This window comes from Bacillus rossius, chromosome 10 (genome assembly GCF_032445375.1).
Source record: "Bacillus rossius redtenbacheri isolate Brsri chromosome 10, Brsri_v3, whole genome shotgun sequence".
In the NCBI taxonomy this organism is placed as follows: domain Eukaryota; kingdom Metazoa; phylum Arthropoda; class Insecta; order Phasmatodea; family Bacillidae; genus Bacillus; species Bacillus rossius.
In genome coordinates, this window is record NC_086337.1 from 55,981,217 (window position 1) to 55,998,572 (window position 17,356).

The following is a 17,356-nucleotide window of genomic DNA, read 5'->3' on the forward strand; positions in this document are numbered from 1 at the left end:
TAAGTCTTGAACTGTTCCTTGTGATGTACGTGCTTTAAGTACTATGCGTTTTAGAGTTTGGAAATAAAAAAAACTGTTATCCAGTAGTGTAGGTTGTAATAATACTTTCTAAAATTAAAAAAAAAAAGTCTCGAACTGGTCCTTGTGATGTACGTGCTTTAAGTATGGGTTTTAGAGTTTGGAAAATGGTTCTAATTTAAAGAGGGAATACTAATGAATGAATACGCAAGCGACAAGCGAAGCGGTAATGGCGGCGGGCGCGCGGGAAGTGGTTTGTCCGCTCGCCGGCGCCGGCCGGACGCGCGACGCCAGAGACACCTAGCGGCGCGCGGCGGAAGCCCCGTGCTATATACCCGCCGCGGCGGGGCCGGCGCCGGCCAGTAGAGCGTGGCTGGAGCTCAGGTGAAGAGTGACTCGTCCGTGAGCAGTCAGCATGCGGTTCAGCACGGCGCTGGTGGTGGCGCTGGGGGTAGCCGTCGTGGTCCCAGGTTCGACGCTCGGCTCGGCCATCCCCATGTGGGAGTTCCTCAGCAGAGGGGAGAAGGTGAGTCCAGCGAACACACAAAAAGCCCTGCTTTGCACAGTCGTGACTTGGGTCGAAGTGGAGTATTCTTCAATTTGATTAACCTGCCAAGTTTTTGCTCGGACTTCACTCGCCTGTCTCTGCAAGCGGCCCTATCTCTTTCTCGACGGAGCAGAAATCCGATTCTTCAAATCGTTTAATCTCTCGTTTTCTTCCAAAGACACGCATCGGAAGTTTCCAGCATAAAAACAATCCAACGTTTGATTCTACGTGTTTTTAATTGTACACAGAAAAAAAAAACGCGCATGTCTACATTTTTTATTTTCTCATACATACAAAATTTAGAATATTTAAAAAAAAATATTTTTTTTTTACGTTCTTTGTCTTGCAATGGGGATGACTGATTTACTTAATCATTTTGGACATAACGCCATTGCTAGTTTGCACTGTACGTCACAGAGAAAAACCCGAAGAACGGACAAAGAAAGATGAATACACAAACACGCTGAAAACAAGCCGAAATCAACCTATGTAAAGACAGCACAGAGAACTCAGGGGTAAGGAATTGGTCATAACAACAACACAAACACAGACTAACACAGTGGCCTGACAACGACGAGACCGTAGCAACAAAAAACAGTGACTACAAACAATAATTTTAGACAACACACCGACAACACAGCGAAGTACAAGCAAACTCAGCGATGATATAGAACAGGTATTATGACAACTCAACAACGACGGGTTTGTCTTGTGAGGCTTACTGAGTTCGTCTAGGCTGTAATATATTTTTTTCTGACTAATTCCATCCAATGAATTCTCTGTTCTGTCTTTACGTTTAACAAACAGCTGATCTTTGACTTGATGTGTAGCCTACTTTACTATGATTTTGTTCGTCGGGTTTTCTCTGTGACATTCAATGCAAACTAGCAATGGTGTATGTCCAGAAATGTTTTAAATTTTTTTTTTGGCAACATTCACCACGACGTTTGGACACAGATGCTTACTCATGTCGGTCTGAAATGAAACTGGCGCGTATTGACACTGCCAGTAATAAACTTGATTTGTGATAAGGAGAGCCCCGGCACCAATCTCTTAAAACATGGGTTCTGTTGTGTTTTCAGTAATATTGCGTGGTTATGCATGTGTGCTGTTGTACAGCGTGAGTCTGGATTCAACCGACAAACTCTGCCTACTGGTTCATCGCAACAAAACATACATAAATAAGGTTCGCAGGCTTCAACGGCCTTTGTCTGAAGTAGCTTGGCTTCTGGGTTGTAGCCGCGTCCTTGGCGAATAATTCACCTACTGAAGTAGGTAACTGCTCCCTGATAACGGCGACCGCAATGACGACCGAAACGCCAGTGAATTATTCGCCAAGGATGCGGCTACAACCAAGAAGCCAAGCTACTTCATACATAAATAAGACTTATGGTTTAAAGTGCTTCCCAAGGCTGATATACGTCGTTGAAGAGAGGGCTGAACTACTTTTTTTTTTTAACTAATAAGAAAGTATATAAGCTGGAACACGGAGCGTCTGGATATTTTTGAGTTGAAGAATAAATAGTTCTACAACCCCCGCGAATGTTGTGGCAGCTGCAAAACTATTTAATTGAAATGATCGGGGGGTAACAAAATTTAATTTTCACATAATTTTGTGACGTGTTACTATCCCAACTTATTACAATAAAACAATATATCAAAAGCGAATATATTTGCTCTGGTTGTAGAAATTCAATATTAAACATAATGCTCCACATGCTTAGCGTTTCATTTTAAAAAAAATTATCTATTATTTCCATTAAATATGTAGTTCAGTTTACTATTCTAAGGGACACGCTGTTCCTACACTAAGCTTAAAGGACCACATTGACTCCTACACTAAGCTTCAAGGACCACATTGACTCCTACACTTAAGTTCCAAGGGCCACACTGACTCCTCCACTACGTACAAATCTGTTTGATCACCGAATGTAAACAAGTACATGTGCCATTGTCTACATGAGAACATGTATAAAGCTATGTTGGCAAGTCGTATAATGCTGGTAATATGTTTAGAGGTATGTCTTTTACGGCGTAAAACCAAGTCGGAAGAGCAATAATTTTATCTCAAAATAACCAGCCAGTGATTGAAGTGCAAGACGTTCAGGATATCGGTGTTATGCCTGTGAATTTCCAATACGTAGGAAAACAATCATTTGGCCTGTTTCACACGTAGGCGGATTCCATTCGGTTCGATACGGTTCGTTTTCGGTTGCAACCGAAAACGAACGAAACCCCTTCACAAATAGACGGTTCTCATACGGATCATACTAGGTTGTGTGTTCTCTTGCGTTCACTCAGTAGTGATCACGAAGAGAAGACAAGCTGATGCCATGTTGTTTCTCTATAGAAAAATTAACAAAAAAAAAAACGAATGAGGAATACTAGAACTCATTGGGAGCACCCTGGCATAACTTTACGGCGGGTATTTGGAGCATTCCACACCATGTTACCAAAGCCAAGAGAGCATGAAGACAAAAATTTTGAATTTCTTCAGCGTATCTATAACTTATCCTTATTTGTTCACAAGCATTCAGACTGCACTGCAGAAATCAGCCGACCCACATCAACATCAGGTAAAAGGCTCATATTTATCAGAAAAACTGCGACACTTTCAAAAAATAGAGATCCACTCGCCGTCAGGTTAAAACAGAAACTGAACCGCGAGTGTATGTAAACGCGTTGATTGCTTTCTGTACCCTGGACACGTGTTCGGGCCTTACAGAAACCTGATGGAACCTGTTCGTGTCTGGGGAGTGTTCGGTGCCCTACTGTGCCGAATATAAACCGGAGAACCGCATCACACTTGTCGGGGCAGCGACCCAAAGAGAACCCATATAAACGAACAGAACCGAATGTGACCGCATACGTGTGAAGCAGGCGGTTGCTAAGGCCGTCACGCCGCGCTGTTCAGGTGAGGAGACTACACCGAGAGTCGAGGTGTCGTGACCTTGGCAATGACCTCCGCGTTTCACCGCCAAAGCGCAGTAGAAAGTTTCTGCGCAACATCCCTGCTTTCTTGTTTTCGGTAGCTACCTAAGGCTTGGAGATAACCACAGGTTTCTAGCTGGAAACATTATTTGCGCTGACATGCGCACGGCAGTTGTAAAAGTATTTGTCTTCACAGAGTTTCCACAGTTTCGTGCAAGCGCGCTGAATTGAATACTGTTGTGGTGGGCGAGTATTTCCCGAAACCCAAGATGGCGCTTTCTGGCGCTCGCGCTGTGGCCTGCATTTATCCTGCAAACTTCGCAAGAGCGCAGTGACGCAAAAAAAAAAATAACACAAGAAAACTGCGATAGTTTATAAACAACACGCAATTCGCAAGACGCCACCAACCTTACAACCTGAAAATGCAAAACTGTAGGACAAGTTTTTTTCATCGGCCTTCTTCATAAATAATGTGTTTCGCGAAAGCGGGGAAAATTTTTTGTAATAATAATTTATTTAAAAGTTTAATTCCGATAATTTAATAAGTAAAAACGTGACGTGTGATAAAAAAAATCGTCAGCAACCATAGAGGAGATGGGGTTGGATGATGGGAGGATATATCACCGTTTCCTCCGCGAATTCATAAAAAATTTAGTTATCATTCCCACCAGCAAAAGGAAATAATTTGAAAGCAAACAGCGGACAAGTATGTTGTATCCCTCTCCCCACTACCACAAAAAAATATGAAATCCTACACAAAGAAAAAGGTTTGTTTGAATCAAACAAATATTTGTTTATATAATGGCGATACAAATATTTACTTGGTGGAACGAAATATTTTGTTAGTTTAACCAAACTCGGTAAGTAATAAATATGATTTTTTACACCAAACCATATATATATATATATATATATATATATATATATATATATATATATTTGAGTTGACAAAATCATTTTGTTGGGTCAACAGAATCTTTCCTACTGCAAAATATTTGTTTGAATTAACAAAACATATATATTTCGCCGTGTGTAAACGAATATTTTGTTGAGGCAAACAAACGTTTCTCTCGGTGTACGCAAGCTCTCGCGTGTTCGGGAGTTGAAGAAGGCGGGAACGCGGTGTTGACGCGGCGCGCGGCCGGAGGAAGCGGCCCGCCTCGTGTCCCCGGCAAGTGGGTCACGGGGCCAACGCTCGCCGCGCGCCTCGGGGAGTGTTCCGTTCCCCGCCGCCAGCGCACCGGTGCGCGCACGAGTCGTGTCGTGGCGCGCGGTGGAGGGTGTGCAACTGGCCTGCTGAGCTAGCGGAGGTTGGACAGGCCTCGGCTGGATCACGAGCAACTGTGTGACCGAGGGTTCCCAGGGATGTGAGAGGTGTGGTTCCGTGTCGTTGCTACTCAGATCCCGCAGAGGGGGCCAGCTCTGCAGGTGGTCTGGGGGCTGGTCGGTGGGGCCGAAGTTGGGATGGGTCTCCTCAACCTCTCGACCCAGCCGTGCGCTCACCAGTAACATGCCGCGACTGGAAATGGCGAATCTATTTCCCGGTTCTCGGAACCCATGTTTGGCACTGGTAACAGTGTCAGGTAAGTAAAAGACCCATCTTTCTCCTAACCAGGACCACTCCCTTACGGGATCATATGCCTGGGGGAGTATTGGTGCATTCTATGAGGTGTGAACCTAAATTACACGTGGAGGGTGTGCTTCACACGGTGAAGCCACGTGCACTATAGATGCAACAACAGGAACAGTATGTCGCGTGCACAACATTTGACCTTGTTTTCCAACCTACCGACTCACACAATCTCATAGGACGGTCGGGTGCACGGGAGACAGATGGTGCCCACAGGAGCAAAACGAATTTTTTTTTTCTGTTACGGACGAATGGCGCAACAACCATTAAGAGTAGGTGATACCATTTCGGTGGGACTGGATAAATGTTCATATTTATCAGTCATACTGTGGCAAGAAATTGTCGAGATGTTACAATGCTCAGGTGTAATAAAAATTAATTATATGTCACTAGCAAAAATTGCTGTCACTGAATATAAAAAGTTTTACATTTTATTTAACGAGCTCTAGGCAATGACATAAAACTATCGAAATTACTTTTACGTGTGTGACTAACTGTGTACATTTCAAAACAACTTGTCAGTTGACGAGCGGGAAGCCAGTCACAGGCGGACACACCGGCACCAGCGGCAGGAAGAGGGTCTGTTGTTGAATGCAGAACCTGAACACAGAGGTTGTACGGCCGACTGCCTCTGGCTCTCACACATGTGTACGTCATTCAGTTCGCTGTCCACAATGCCCACGCCCCTGACGATACACAGAGACGAGAATGAATGAAAGAAGTCACACGGAACAGTAAAGTTTCAAATTTATATATGAAGGCTACGCTGTTAACAATTTTCGCCTTAAATTTACGAAGAACTCTGTTTACAAATTATCCAGGAATTTTAATAAAATTATCGTTATCTGCGTAAATTTACGGGCACAAAGTTCACTTACTTTGAATATCAATCCCCAAGAATAGTCTTGGTATATAAGAACATAAAAAAAAAAAACTTTAAGTCTCATGCAAAGATCCTTATTTCTTTCACGTATGCCTTTACCCTGCTTATGCAGAAGAAAAAAAAATCGAAAGTTGATATACTGTGTAGTCTATACGACGATCGAGTTATCTGAAATTACGAAGAACTTTCGCTTATTTGAGGTAAATTCTTCGTTGAAAATTACGTATGATTGACTATAATTTGTAACATTGTATCTGATTCGGTAAGTTGTGAATGTCAAACTAGATGCGTGGGAGTTCCCAATGTGGTCAGGGTCGGAATGGATCGCCGTGCTGCGTGTGGGAGGGGCAGACGACACTGCGCCTGTCAAGGCCACGCAGGGGGGAGGAGTGTTTCTGCGCGCGACCGCCAGGGTCGTCCTGTCGCCACAGACACGGAGGTGAGCCGGCCGCGGTCCGAACAAGACCGACACCTCAACAAACTACTGTTTTTCAATACACTGATATTTTTTTTTTTTGTAAATGGAACGGATACATTCATGTTAAATTAATTATATTTGTATGTTTGACCGTTTGCACATGATCGCAGTAATACTGGGTTCAGATTCTTACCCGGGAATTTATGCTCTTTGTTGTCTCTGTACCTCTAATAGTTAAAGTTATTTGTATACTGTTCCCTGAATAGCTTTCCAATATTAACTACGCACATAATAAGTATGATACAACAATATAAAACCAAATTGTTGAATGTTCGATTATCTTCCCCATTGTTTAAAATAAATAGATTTGAATGAAAAGTCAATTAAATATATAAAATACGCCAACTTTCTTAATAAATACTCATTATTAACTCGAAATACGTATTTCATACACGCAAAAATTACCACAGGTATGTGTTGTATAAAAATTTATATATTTTTTTGGTATTGCAAAATATTAATTTTCAACTGGTTTCCAAAGGAATCTTTTGTAAAAGTACAGAAGAATCTTTTCTGTGTACCAAATTTTTGGTAACTACCTCTTGTGAGCATACCGGATGATTGGGGAAACTACAGAAGTTGTAGAAAACGTCGAACTCGGTGAAACATGCCAAAAAAACACGGGATGCGCAGAAGCAGAAATATCGAACACGATCAAAGCAAATGTAACCAATCACAGGCCAGTCGTCAGGAAATGCGGACCAACCCCGCTAAGGCAGAAGGCGAGGCTCCCACTGTCGCCGCACGGCTACCCGTCTACACAAGCATGCAAGTCTCCGCCGGGCGGTGGTGCCGTTACACCGGCCGGCCCTAGTCTCTGTGGGTCACCGCCGGCTCCACACGGCGTCGCTCGCGATACTTGCGCACGGCTACCCGTCTACACAAGCATGCAAGTCTCCGCCAGGCGATGGTGCCGTTACACCGGCCGGCCCTAGTCTCTGTGGGTCACCGCCGGCTCCACACGGCGTGGCTCGCGATACTTGCGCACGGCTACCCGTCTACACAAGCATGCAAGTCTCCGCCAGGCGATGGTGCCGTTACACCGGCCGGCCCTAGTCTCTGTGGGTCACCGCCGGCTCCACACGGCGTGGCTCGCGATACTTGCGCACGGCTACCCGTCTACACAAGCATGCAAGTCTCCGCCGGGCGGTGGTGCCGTTACACCGGCCGGCCCTAGTCTCTGTGGGTCACCGCCGGCTCCACACGGCGTCGCTCGCGATACTTGCGCACGGCTACCCGTCTACACAAGCATGCAAGTCTCCGCCAGGCGATGGTGCCGTTACACCGGCCGGCCCTAGTCTCTGTGGGTCACCGCCGGCTCCACACGGCGTGGCTCGCGATACTTGCGCACGGCTACCCGTCTACACAAGCATGCAAGTCTCCGCCAGGCGGTGGTGCCGTTACACCGGCCGGCCCTAGTCTCTGTGGGTCACCGCCGGCTCCACACGGCGTCGCTCGCGATACTTGCGCACGGCTACCCGTCTACACAAGCATGCAAGTCTCCGCCAGGCGATGGTGCCGTTACACCGGCCGGCCCTAGTCTCTGTGGGTCACCGCCGGCTCCACACGGCGTGGCTCGCGATACTTGCGCACGGCTACCCGTCTACACAAGCATGCAAGTCTCCGCCAGGCGGTGGTGCCGTTACACCGGCCGGCCCTAGTCTCTGTGGGTCACCGCCGGCTCCACACGGCGTCGCTCGCGATACTTGCGCACGGCTACCCGTCTACACAAGCATGCAAGTCTCCGCCGGGCGGTGGTGCCGTTACACCGGCCGGCCCTAGTCTCTGTGGGTCACCGCCGGCTCCACACGGCGTGGCTCGCGATACTTGCGCACGGCTACCCGTCTACACAAGCATGCAAGTCTCCGCCAGGCGATGGTGCCGTTACACCGGCCGGCCCTAGTCTCTGTGGGTCACCGCCGGCTCCACACGGCGTGGCTCGCGATACTTGCGCACGGCTACCCGTCTACACAAGCATGCAAGTCTCCGCCAGGCGATGGTGCCGTTACACCGGCCGGCCCTAGTCTCTGTGGGTCACCGCCGGCTCCACACGGCGTGGCTCGCGATACTTGCGCACGGCTACCCGTCTACACAAGCATGCAAGTCTCCGCCGGGCGGTGGTGCCGTTACACCGGCCGGCCCTAGTCTCTGTGGGTCACCGCCGGCTCCACACGGCGTGGCTCGCGATACTTGCGCACGGCTACCCGTCTACACAAGCATGCAAGTCTCCGCCAGGCGATGGTGCCGTTACACCGGCCGGCCCTAGTCTCTGTGGGTCACCGCCGGCTCCACACGGCGTGGCTCGCGATACTTGCGCACGGCTACCCGTCTACACAAGCATGCAAGTCTCCGCCAGGCGATGGTGCCGTTACACCGGCCGGCCCTAGTCTCTGTGGGTCACCGCCGGCTCCACACGGCGTGGCTCGCGATACTTGCGCACGGCTACCCGTCTACACAAGCATGCAAGTCTCCGCCGGGCGGTGGTGCCGTTACACCGGCCGGCCCTAGTCTCTGTGGGTCACCGCCGGCTCCACACGGCGTGGCTCGCGATACTTGCGCAAGGCTACCCGTCTACACAAGCATGCAAGTCTCCGCCAGGCGATGGTGCCGTTACACCGGCCGGCCCTAGTCTCTGTGGGTCACCGCCGGCTCCACACGGCGTGGCTCGCGATACTTGCGCACGGCTACCCGTCTACACAAGCATGCAAGTCTCCGCCGGGCGGTGGTGCCGTTACACCGGCCGGCCCTAGTCTCTGTGGGTCACTGCCGGCTCCACACGGCGTGGCTCGCGATACTTGCGCACGCGGCTCGGGACAAAGTGCAGCGAGGTCCGTGGGAAACGAGTTCACTAGCGAAGTTCCCGCGGAAAAAGCCACTGGAAAGTAACCTCTGGAACATTCGCACGAGCACTATTCGAAACTTCTATATTTCTTTTTATTGACGTGACAACGTCTAATAAATCTATGAACGCCAGCTGCACGCATGAAAAAGTGTCCCGTTACGCACGTTGTTCGTTACGCTGTGTCCCGTTACGCTCATTGTACGCTTGCGCCGCATCTATCTCTCTTCCACTGGACTTTTTGTAAAGTGAAGTGAAAAGTTAATGTGGTTTTCATTGCCTATTACAACAACAATTTCGGCAATAAAGGTTAAATATTCTTGCATTTTAAAAATCTGATTACTAGTAGGCTATAATTTCAAGTATTTATTCTTTTATTATTAAAATAAAAATGATTCAATTTTATTCATAAAGTATGCAATCATTTAATCAATGTTTTGTTATGACGTCACATTAAACTACCGTCCGTAAACTGACTTACAGACAACCAATTTTTTAGTGGAATAAGGATAATTTTTTCCACGATCTGTTACGTGCAGACGTGGGTAATCTGGTCCAGGATCCTTGGAGGGTGTTTAGAACTGCATGTTAGGGGCACGCTGCACACGTGACAATACATTAATTAATGAATAATAGGCCTGACCTCTCGTCAAGATCCAGGTCGTTTAGAGAAGATGCCAGAAGCTCTCGCTGCGGGTCACAAGTGAGGAAGCGGAAGTCTTTCCCGTGGACTGCGCGGGTTGGGTTTGTCCTGAACGCTTCGTTCACGAGACACAAAAAAGGAATTTATTGGCGCGTGGCTCTCATTTTTGTCACCCCGCCATCATCGTGGAATGGAGTCTCCAGCGAAGAAGCCCGCTGATGGAGAACAGCCAGGACATGAAGATGAAAGAAGAGATGTATATGAGTCAAGAAGATAGAGAGAAGTGCAAAGAAGAAACGAAGAAAGACCAAGAAGAGACGCAGGAAGACCAAGAAGAGGTGAAGAAAGACCAAGAACAGGGGAAGAAAGACCGAGAAGAGAAAAATGAGAACACAAGGGGTCACGAAGAGGGTACAAGGAGAAACTAAGTGCAGTGCAGGCGAGACTCAGAAGAACCAAGAGGGCACGAGTAACCGAGGAGAGACGAAGAAGAGCCGGGAAGAAATGCTGTGCGAGAGAAGAAATGGAGAGAAAAAGGGAAGAAACAAGGACACCGTTGGAAGTCAATAAGCAATGCACTCAAGAGCAGTAGCGGATCCAGAGGGGGGGGGCTAAGGGGCTCAAGCCCCCTCCAAAAGCATCTGGGTCCACTATTGTTTTAGTGTTTGCCGTGATAAAGCCTAGCCTCAGCTGGGTCAAGCCCCTCCCAAACCAAAATCCTGGATCCGCCACTGCAAGAGTATCGGGTCCGTCCAAGGCAACGGTCGGCCCGTCTCGGGCAGCTGGCTGAACTACATGGGTCGTCTGTACGGGCTAGTCGTGGGCTGCCGTCGGGCGCACCAGCTGACGACCACGGCCGAGCGGTGAGTCAGGCCGCTAGTCGCGGCGGCCTTGCCGCTCGGGATGGGCCACGGCCGATTCCTTCTTCAGCATCATCGGGCGGCGTCCCTCGTGGCCTCGCCGTCCGCGGGACGTTATAAGGTCACAAAAAAAAAAACCACGCCGGGTGGTGAGGCCGAGCCAACCAGTTTTATTGGAAGGAGTTGGAGGAAGTTCGAGTATGCGACGCGGCCTTGAAGTACCTCGCCGAGCCCTCTTCTGCGGAGCGTGAGGACACCCCCCCCCCTACCACCCTTCTTACTTCCTCGTATGAGCCAACGATGTCCAGCTAGAAGAAAAGTAAGCGAAATCAGGTAGTGCCGATCGACAAGAACAAAATCATTCTCACTTAATAAATCGGCCGCTGGAAAAAACAAACTTCGGTAGAGCATACACAAAACCTCTGAATTTTAGCCTGACGCCAAACGAATTCGCTAGATTTCTAGGTTTCTATCCTTAATTGTGATTGTGATTTTTTTTTTTGTATTTTGTTAAGAACTTAATCTTATAATACACTTGTAAATAAACGTAGGAAACAGAAATACGCCATCTTGGTTTCAATATTTTTTTCATAATTTTTATATATTTTAATTTTGCTCTGACTACAGGACATAAATAATTGAAAGCCTTGATAGTTATAGCTAGGGCCATGCAGATTTCGCGAAAAGATTGCTAGACTAGATGAAAGTTAAAACACTGTAGCATCGTCTGTGTTTCGTGATTGGGAGAGTTTCCCCCAGCTACATATCGATTGTAACAACACCAATCACAGTAAGTCAGTGCGGAAGCAAACGCGTCCTGAGTGGCTCGGTCAAATACGGCAACGACTTCTCTCGCAGACGGCCGCCAATCACAAGGAAGAAACCACAGGTCCGGGTATACCTTGTTGCAGTCTAATAGGCGTTCAGATCTTTTCGCGAAAATGCCTGCCCCTAGTTATAGCTATAGTCCCGGAAATTTCGCGGATTCCTCTGGCCTCAGGATAGAATTCAAAGTTATAGGTGTGCTCGACCCATGTTTTCTTTCCCATTGGTTGATTTCTTAGCGAGAACATTTTTATCCTTGTTATTTGGCACTACCTGATTCGCTTACTTCTCTCCTAGCTGGGCGTCGTTGGCTCACGGTCGTAGAGGGGCGTGTCCACATAACTGCGGTCCAATCATGAACACAGTGCGACAGTGTGGAGGTTTGCATTCTAGCTTGCGACTAATGAATGCGCGAAAATTCCGTGGCTCTAGTTATAGCTATTTCTTCAGTGTAAAAAAAAAATTGTGTTTGGAATTGATACATCCCCCCCCCCCTTTTTTTCAGAATGTTTACAACTGTAGTAATACCATCAAAATACACTATTTTATGGTAATAGGAAAATCAAGAAATAGTAAAGTTAGAATTATAACAACACTTATGACAGCTGGGCGGAGCGACTCTGGCGACAGACAGACTGGAGCGTGTGGGCGCCTGTGATGGTCCGCCGAGCAGCGCGCACTTCCGGCGCGCGCGGACATCCGGTCCTCCCCTGCCCCCTGCCTCCTCCCCTGCCGCACCTATCTGCCTGCGTCCGGGGGCGTGGTTCAGACATGCCAACACCGAAAACTAATTCTTAAATTTAACGTAAACATAGAAAGTTCTTAAACATAATGACTAGGGACAGAAAAAATTCTCGGGTTCAATGACCTCTAGGATGAACTTTATAGTTCTACGTACACTCGGTCAAATGTCACCCTCTCATTGGCTGCTGTGTTGTGTAGGTGTCCCAACGTAGCGGCCTGTGATTCGACACAGCTTCGGTTGAGTGTATCTCACTGGCCCAGAGTCGTCCAGGTGAGTTGTGAGCCAATAGCAGAGGCAGCACTGAGGTATTACTAGAGACCGGAAAAATTTGCGGATTCATTTCGCGATATGCTAGAATGAAAATAATTGTATTTTTATGCAACTTCTGCCATTGGTTCACTGTTAACCTGGAGGACTGTGGGCCAATCATAGACCCTCAGTCAAAGCAGTATCGAATCACAAGTCTCCCAATTGAGACGCCTCACAAGTCAGCAGCCAATGAACAGGCGACGTTTGCCCGAGTGTGCACAGGATCGTGGAGTCTAGCCTGGAGGTCATTGAACCCGCGAATTTTTCCAGTTCCTAGGTATTACTATTTGAATTTCAGGCTGTCGTGAAATGAATCCGCGAATTTTTCCGGTCTCTAATAATGACTTAAATAACAAAATAAAGTAATTATACAGGAATTATTAGTTCAGAATTTATGGAATGGTGTATTAAGGAAGTGACGTATTGAGTATAATGGCAAATTATTATATTTTGGATTTTTTTTTTTTACAATGTTGAATTATCTTGGTAGCAATGAAATAAGCATGGCTGTCATGTGTTCGTGTGTATTTTTTTGTTTTTGCAATTGAAACTGAAGTTTTGATTTTCAACACTCGTACTTTGCGGCTATGCAGTTTTTAAGTTTTGAAACAAAAGATAAAAGCACTTTAACATTGTGGTTTGGTTGTTCCGTATTGGGAAAAAAAGACAATCTGAAACATTAATGGTGAATATTCCCAACAACGAATGACCTCTCAAAAAAAAAAAATCAAGGTAGGCAACATTTCGTTTGAAAAAGTCAACGACTTTTCATTGTCAAATAAATCCTTGAAACGACCAGTTGTAACACTTGAGTTCAGGTGTAATCTATCTACCGACAGAAACTTGTTTGATCACATCATGGTTGGACCATTGTGTCTCGTGAGCGCTGAATGATCACCGGAAACTTCGAAAAGAACCGACAAGTGAGGGCGTTTCAAAGCAATGATCTCGGATCGACACAGTGCGAGCTGACATGTCAGCAATTTTCATTGACTTCTTGGTGGTTTATTTAATTCTACGTAAATATCAGAGCGTTATTTACAAACTTTCAGAAAATTCTCAATACATGAAAGTCCCATATTTTAAGTGTTTGAAATGCTTTGGAAAAGATTTTTATTTCGTCATAATTACTTTACATTTTAAATAGAAACTTTTTTTAGTCAAAACCCATTAATATTTCATATTTCAGATTGCTTAATTTATATTAATTGTTAAATACCAGTATTTGTTTTCAGTCATTATTAAAATTCAACAGATGAGGCAGCAGCCGTTGTGTGCTGCAATCTTGTAGCAACAGCATTAATCATTGGCTAGCCGTGTCACAATCGATCATAGCGACTCATATAGTTCCAGTCCACTAATATAAATACACCTAACATATATTCGACACTTCTGCTACATGTTGTCACAAGATTGGAAACGTATTAACATGTAGTTCCAGTTCGCAACTTTAGAGGAATAATCCAAAGATAATTCTTGGTCTAAGATCATTGGATCGCTGATCTAGGAGCAGAATGGTGCAAATGGCCTTAAAAATTTGGGGCTAGAATAATTCGCGTGTTCATTTGACATATACATTCCCATTCTTAATCGATAATCGGTAAAGGCAGATATCGTAATCGGTGGGCACCTGTAAGAGAAGCCATTGCCCTGTTCGGCCGGGCCACTCAGGACGCGTTTTGCTTCCGCACTGGATGGCTGTGATAGGTGCGCTGACAGTATGCACGCACTTGAAATAAACCCGACCAACCACGAAAGTTAAACAATGCTACGAAGTTTTAACACACAGCTGGTCTGGAAGTCGTTTTGCGAAAAATGCATGGCCCTACCTGTAAACATTCAAAGTGTTCAAAAAAAAAGGGGGGGGGGGGGGGGGGGGGGTTGTCTGTAAAGTCAGTTTACGGACGATAATTTTAAGTGATAACGTCATAAGAAAACATTGATGAAAAATTTGCATACTTTTTAAATTTTCAAATATTATTTACAGTTTTTTTTGCACATTTGATTTAAATAATTTGTTTAAATATAATCACAGAACAATTAGTTAAAGAGCCCGCCCTAACCTGTTTGATATTATAGAAGATTTTCTCGCACGGTGGTTGGCCGGTTCTTGCACGCTCGGCTCAGGCGGAACGTGAAAATTTTTCGTGCGTGCAGCCGGCGTTCATCGATTTAAAGGACGTTATCGCGTCAAAATTTCAGTCTGGCCTGTCGTCAGGCAATAAGGTTCAGACCAATAATGACAGCATGCAGAGTACAGTGGAGTGTCTGTTGGTGACCAAGGAGCCTGCCAGGAATGCGAGAGACTTGCGATGGATCACCACGATGGGAGGGAGAGGGGGAGGGGGTTGTAAGACATGCCAAATGGGCCAACACTCGTTTGCGCAAAGAGAAGGCATGTTACAATGGCCAGCTTAGAAATCCGCCGAGATTACGGTCTGGCGTATTCGACACGCGCTCTGCTACTTACAGCCTCTTTACATCTCTGCTTTTTCCTCCCAAGCCAACTCGAATCTACAATTGAGCTCATCAATTCCACATTTGACGCTCTGTCGGCATGATAACCAAAGCTATCTGCTATTTCTCGTCCAACTTCCTGTCAGTACAGTGATGCGTAAAATATATGATCGCCGAAAATTGTATTGTTTGCAAAAAAACTAAGACAACGCGGTTTCATAACTTATCTTCTGCTATCATACGCTAGGAACTTGGATGCTGTTATCGGCCAACAGACTGAGAATTACTGCAGCAATATATTTGTTCCACCGTTACACCAAATACATATTTACCAATTACATGACTTGATGTAAGTTTTTGGACATACGCCATTGCTAAGAACTTTTTCTGTTGAAGAAAAACTAATAAATAAAATAAATAAATAAAAATACTCAAAAAAAGACAAAAAAACACACAAAACTAAGCAAACAATTGCTGTTGTCAACAAGGATATGAACACCACAAAATATTCCGAAACAGGAATATGGTCAGCAAACAAAGAAAAACAAAGAAAAATGTACTAAGAGAACGAAAAAATCCCCACAAATGATGACAACACAAAAATATTGAAACCCAAAATAATTCAGCACAACAGTTGAAGCGAGACAAAAAACATGACAAAACGAAAAGACAAACAAATACAATAGTTTTACCTAAACAGAAACAAGCGACGTTTCGGGAACTGCTATCTGCTCCCGTCCTCAGGCAGAGACGCACATGGTACGGAAACACAGGTGCGGGTCGCACTTGTGTTTCCGTACCATGTGCGTCTCTGCCTGAGGACGGGAGCAGATAGCAGTTCCCGAAACGTCGCTTGTTTCTGTTTAGGTAAAACTATTGTATTTGTTTGTCTTTTCGTTTTGTCATGTTTTTTGTCTCGCTTCAACTGTTGTGCTGAATTATTTTGGGTTTCAATATTTTTGTGTTGTCATCATTTGTGGGGATTTTTTCGTTCTCTTAGTACATTTTTCTTTGTTTTTCTTTGTTTGCTGACCATATTCCTGTTTCGGAATATTTTGTGGTGTTCATATCCTTGTTGACAACAGCAATTGTTTGCTTAGTTTTGTGTGTTTTTTGTCTTTTTTTGAGTATTTTTATTTATTTATTTTATTTATTAGTTTTTCTTCAACAGAAAAAGTTCTTAGCAATGGCGTATGTCCAAAAACATACATCAAGTCATGCACTCCCATTGCACAAATCTTTTAAAGATAATACCAATTACATGACAAACGAGACAGATTCTCCATATATATGGTGTTTACATTCTGGAAAATCAGGGAAAGTCTGGGAATTCACTTGAAATTTTGGAAAAGTCACGGAAATTCCCCAATGGTAGTGATTTGAGGGGAAAACTCCATGCTATAATCTGCCTTCACCAAGATAGTGAAAGATTTTTTTTAAAATTTCAGATAGTGTTTTAGTGCATAGACATCCACATTATAAAACAGCGTATGCAAGGTTCTGTTTTAATTTTCATTTTTCTTATATAATTCTAGGCCAGCTTCGGGAATGGCGTATTTTGTATTTTTGTTATTTCTTTCAGAAAATATAAAAATGGGTAAAACATTGAAAATATTGACAGGTAAATTTTAAATGTTGGTCATGTAAAGTTAGCGGAATTTTGTTACAGATGTGTGTGAAAACCTTGGCGGAGAGCGGAGACACGTATTAGTCATGAACACGTTAGTCCTCCCTGTACCGGAACTAGGAACTCGCTCGGCCTGCGCGCGGGGCGCATGCGCAGTAGGACCACGCACTCGGGCTGGGCGCCCCCACGCGTCCTCGGAGGAACTGTTGCTGGCGGGGCCAGTCGCCCGCGTCCGTTGAAGCCGCCGTCGACCCGCAGTCGGGCAACACAACAGTTATCATTTTTGAGCATTTGCTTGACGTTTTGCGCATAGCATATAACAAGCAGCAGTATCCGGTGACTAAATCTGATACAGGAAAAGTAATAAAATGTCAATATAGTGTAACATCCGTAGAATTTGTGTTTAATTAAAATAATGTCATAACAAGACAATAACCCAACATGCATTTCGAAGTTTTGCGACTAAAACCACTAAGGTTGTATAATTTTTTTGCACAATTTTTTTCTGTAACTATTTTTAATCACCGCGATTGGGTTTATCAAAGGTTTTCGAAACATCGTGGA

General features: G+C 45.3%; 1 protein-coding gene across 2 annotated transcripts in view; it reads left to right on the forward strand.

The window, feature by feature from the left end:
- The first annotated feature begins 376 nt into the window (after positions 1-376).
- The window catches only part of LOC134536224 (rhythmically expressed gene 5 protein), a 36,738-nt gene continuing 19,758 nt past the window's right edge, over positions 377-17,356 (forward strand). Inside the window, exon 1 of one of the 2 annotated variants that reach the window (XM_063375897.1) lies at positions 377-544. In XM_063375897.1, coding sequence (XP_063231967.1) covers positions 434-544 — 111 coding nt within the window. In that variant the 5' untranslated portion in view covers positions 377-433. The remainder of the gene's footprint in view (positions 545-17,356) is intronic. The other variant, XM_063375898.1, reaches the window with a different exon arrangement.